The sequence below is a fragment of the Neomonachus schauinslandi genome, unplaced genomic scaffold, assembly GCF_002201575.2.
Source record: "Neomonachus schauinslandi unplaced genomic scaffold, ASM220157v2 HiC_scaffold_86, whole genome shotgun sequence".
Lineage (NCBI taxonomy): Eukaryota > Metazoa > Chordata > Mammalia > Carnivora > Phocidae > Neomonachus > Neomonachus schauinslandi.
Genome location: NW_025408788.1, coordinates 1 through 4,560, shown reverse-complemented (window position 1 = coordinate 4,560; position 4,560 = coordinate 1). Strand labels below are relative to the sequence as shown.

At 63.2% G+C, this 4,560-nt stretch overlaps 1 protein-coding gene across 1 annotated transcript; it reads right to left on the bottom strand.

The window, feature by feature from the left end:
- Positions 1 to 317: 317 nt before the first annotated feature.
- On the bottom strand, positions 318 to 4,040 carry LOC110589902 (uroplakin-3b). The gene is given in 5 exon segments (XM_044912074.1): positions 318 to 695; positions 1,165 to 1,294; positions 3,146 to 3,383; positions 3,627 to 3,822; positions 3,824 to 4,040. Coding segments are annotated over 5 exon segments (1,077 nt in total). The 5' UTR covers positions 4,013 to 4,040; the 3' UTR covers positions 318 to 371.
- Between the last annotated feature and the right edge of the window lie 520 nt (positions 4,041 to 4,560).

The following is a 4,560-nucleotide window of genomic DNA, read 5'->3' as shown; positions in this document are numbered from 1 at the left end:
GTAAGTCTACTTAACGCAGAAAAATTCCTTTGGAAACTTCCTTTATCTCTAAACCCCCAAGATACATGTTGGCAGTCATCCTCCAAGCATATGATGCACTGATATACATCTGAAGGGTCTCGTGACACTTTTTACTAGACAGTAATAAATGACCCTTTCCTAACAATAGCTAGCCCCCTCAGGATCCTGGAAACCTTGCTTCCAAAATTCCTTAGAAACTTACGCTATCCCTAACCCCCTCCCAACTTGGAAGTATATATGTAATGGGCCACTCCTCACCACCCCAGAGCAGCTCTTTCTGCCCACGGGTCCCGTCCCCGTGCTTTAATAAAACCACCTTTTTGCACCAAAGACGTCTCAAGAGTTCCTTCTCAGCAGTGGGCTACGAACACTGACATCTTTCCTCTATCAGTGGGACTGAGGGCAGGGTGGGGAAGTGCGATGCGGGAGGGGTGTGTGGGCGCAGGGGCTGGGAATGAGCCCCAGGTCCTTGCCCCCCACTCCCTGTGGCCACGCCCCAGCCACGTGGGCCAGGCTAGGGGCTGAGGCTGGGGAGGGGGTCCAGGCCAGGCTCACAGCCCACGGGCAGGGTGGGGGCCTCGCTGGGTGGGATGTGGTGGGTCATGTAGCGCTTCCCCATGAAGGAGCCAATCCGCAGCTGCTCCAGGGCCTCCTCGGGCCACCACAGGCTGGAGCTGGATGGGGAGAGGAGGCGGCACTAGGTCCCTGCTGGGTGGAGCCCACTGCCAAGCCAGGGCCTCCTCCCGCAGCCTCTCCCTTTCCTTCCTTCTAGAACCAGCTGCTGGCCCACCTCCTCCAGGTGGTTGTCCTCACTACCCTGGTACCAGTTCTCTGAAATGACTGAGGGCTGGCTGGCGAGAAAACAAGGCCCAGCAGGAGAAAGACCGGGGCCAAGGACACACTGAAAGGCAGGGCAGAGCGAGGTGGCCCCTTTTCTGAACCTGTCTTCAGAGGAGCTGCTGGGCCACCTCCCTGCCCTCCAGGTGAGAGAGACTTGGGAGCGAAATTCCCCGAACATCCCTAGAAGGGGCACCGCCAACTCAAAACTGCAAGGTTCAAGGAGGGCTTCCAGGTGCTGGGACCAGGGAGAGGGAAGGGGTTCTGAGGGGTGGGAGAGAGGCGCATGGGGCCGTCAGCACTCACAGGCGCGCAGTGGACGCTGCCAGGAAGGCCAAGAGCAGGAGGCCGGCCAGAGAGCAGAGGATGGAAGTGATGATGATCATGTCACTACTGCGCCGCCCTGGCCACGTGTCGATGGAGGCTGGCGACTTCCCTGCACACAGCAGCTGCTCAGAGGCTGCCCCTGGACCCCAGGGCAGTCACGTCCCCACCCAGGCGCACACTCAAGGCCTGACAGCCTCCTGAGTCCACCCACCTGTTCATCTCAGCCGGGCATCTGGGCCCTGCCCGCCTGTATCACCCATGGCTCCAGCCCCTTGGTCTCACCTTCTAGGCTGTTCCTGCCAACGTGCCCCCCCACCGCCCTGCCCACAACTGGGCTGGGACCTGGGCAGCTGAGGGGTGACCAACATTTGGGCATGGACAGAGCCGATGAGGCTGACCCAGTGCCCCACCTTCCCAGCACGAGCTTCTGTTTGGGGGAGGGGCTGGACTTGGACACAGTGCCTCCAGGCCCCCAGTCTCATGGCAGCAGGGGGAGAGAACGGCTGAGCATGACCATTTGGCAGAGGGGTGATGAGTCCACAGGGGTAGACTGGAGCCGGAGCACCCCCCTCCCCCAGGGCTACCTTGGTGGAGAGCAATGGGGTCGGACCACCTGGTCTCGGCCAGGGGTGAGCCCCTGGCGTCCATCAGGAGGAACTTCACTCTGCGGGGAGGAGAAGGGGGGAAGTCTGAGCCTCAGCTGCCCTGGGCAGGGCACCCACAGCGGCCAAGCTCCAGGCAGTTCTGGGCCAGGCTCTTCTGGGGCACATCGGGACCAGCCGTGGCCTGGTCCCCCTCTGGGGGCCCTCTGAGACTGCACTGACCACAGTGACCTCTGCCATCAGTCCCAGTGCATCTGAGCTGTTGCTCTCCAGACACCCCATCTGGTTTAGGGGACCCCAGTCACTAAATGTCACATACACAGTGCCTCAGGGTGGCTCAGTGGGTCAGATGGAGCTGGGAGCCCCAGGCCTCCCAGAGAAAACGGCTGGCCAAGTAGCATCTAGGAAGCCATAGAAGACGCCCCGCTAGGCTCGGGCACCCTAAGCAAAGGGCCAGGGAGGGAGGGGTGTGGTCAGGGCACACTCAGAGCCTGGGGTCCCAGGGGGGGGTCGGGCTGAGCACTGAGGGCACCAGAGGCCGCGCAGGGAGGTTGTATCTTTGCGTCAGGTGGGGAGCCCTGGAAAGTGTCTGAGCATGGAGGGACCCAGGCAGGCTGGCACAGAGGACAGCCAGCTCCGGTGGCTGCTAGGGATAGGGGCAGGAGGTAAGAGGAGGCCGAGCCAGGAAGTGGGCATGGGGGAGGTGGGAGGGTGGTCCTGTCAGGGCAGAGGCCGCGCAGGGGCAGAGGGAGGCTGTGGATGGAAGCGCTGGTCCAGCCCACACCACGCCCCACCTTCCCTGCACCCCGTGCTGGTTCTCTCGGCCGGACTTGGACTCCCTGAGGACCCCTGGGCCTGGCTCTTCTGGGGCACATCGGGACCAGACCCCATCTGGACACCTGCTCTCCCACCCTTGCTCCCTCCGTGACCCTGACAAGCCCATGGTGCCCTGCGCCTCAGCTTCTTCACCGGAGAAAGTGGGTGGTGGTCTTATTTCCTGCTTCCCTGCCTCATACCCACTGCTTGGGCCCGGACTCAGCCTGGGGCTTAGATTCCTGTCAGATCTACCCATGGACTAATGGCTGCAGCCCAGCACCCCCCAACTCCCAACTCTGGGCCTGAGACCCCACCAGCCCTGTGGTGCCCACTTCTTCCTCATGGGCAGGCCTCCTGGAGAGGCCACATTCTGCCTGCCCCCCCAACTGGGATGAGTGCTGCTCCTTGACCCCACAGAGGCATAAACCAAAGCTTGTGAAGGGGAAGGGTCTGGGGAGAGGCTAGGAAGGGCAGCTCTCTAACCCGAGACCCCTTGTCCCCCAGCACAGCCCCTGTCCCAGGGTCCAGGTGGAGTGACCCACCTGTAAGGTCCAGGGCTGGGGAGGGGACTGTTGCAGTAGGGCGGCTGGTGGAGGTCAGCAAGGCAGCCGGGGTCACTGCCAACCCGCAGCAGGGGGACGTCCCTGCTGCCACCCTTGGGGTCCTCACAGGGCAGCTGGTCCAGGGATAGGGGCAGCGTCATATAGTGGCCATCAGTCAGCAGCCGTGGGAAGGCTGGGATCTCAGCTCGTGTCTGCGGGTTCTGGAAGTCCCTGGAGGCTGCAGGAGAAAGGGACAGACAGATGGGGCTAGAGGGCCTAGCCCCTTGCTGGGTCTAAGGCTCCCCGCCCGCCCCTCCCCGCCCCCCACGCCTGGCCCCTCCACGCCTCAAGGGCCCAGAAGCTCCCTCCAGGCACAAACCAGGTTACTTTGTCACCCTCTCAGAGCCCGTCAGGATAAAGCGCAATGCCTGGTCCACCACTGGGCAGCTCTCCTTAGCCCCAGACCCGCACCGTGACACACCATTGCTGAAGGCTACCACCAGCCAGATGGTGTTGGCAACGCTGGCATGCCCGTCCAGGACACAGCGAGGCTGTTCCAGGGAGAACGTGGTGGCTGTGACCTTTCCTTCCAGGTCCCAGGCTGTTATCTGCGGCGTGTAGGGGATCAGCTCTGTGGCCACGGAGATAGGCATGAGGGTCCTGGGACCTGCTCCCCGCCTCCCCCGTTGGGAGGGGGGGCTCCCAGGATCCAATCACCCCAGCGGGTGTCCCAGCCCCTTGGGTCCAGCCGGGTGAGTTCATCCAGGACCCCCACTCACCCAGGCTCATACAGGATGGGGGCCAGACCAGTGCCCCCATGAGGAGGAGCAGGACCGATGGGCCAGGCTGCCTCTGGGGGAGCCCCATGATGGCCACCCGAGCTCAGCTTTCTTCCACATCCGCAGCCTGGGGCTGATCTGGCTACCTCCTGCCACACCCCCACCCCAGCACCTTGAGCCTGGAGGAGCCGGTTAGTCAGGCTGAGAGGCTGGCCAAGGCCTGGAAAGACCTGAAAATGTAAATGCACCCCACCCTCTCCCACCAGCCTGGCCTACCCTGAGGAGGCTGGGCTGGGCTATAGGGTGGGGCAGGCCAGTGCCAGGCCCCAGTGCAGGACTGAAGGGGATGCCACCAGATCCCCAGATGCCAGCCAGGCCACCAGAGTCCCATGTCTGAATTGGGGCCCCAGCTAGCCTCCCTGCCCTGGAGAGGACCCAGTCTCTGGAAACATGGGCTCAGGGCCACATGCCTGAGATTCCTGCACCCCAGGTGCCAGGAGCCTCCCTCTGGCCTTCCATCTCCACCCAGAGAGTGGGAGCAGGATGCAGAGGCCCCAGCCCACCTGTCCAGCTCCAGCCCCAGGACAGCCCCCCCGGTCCTACCGCCATCTCAGCGCCCTGCCCTCCCTCCACAAG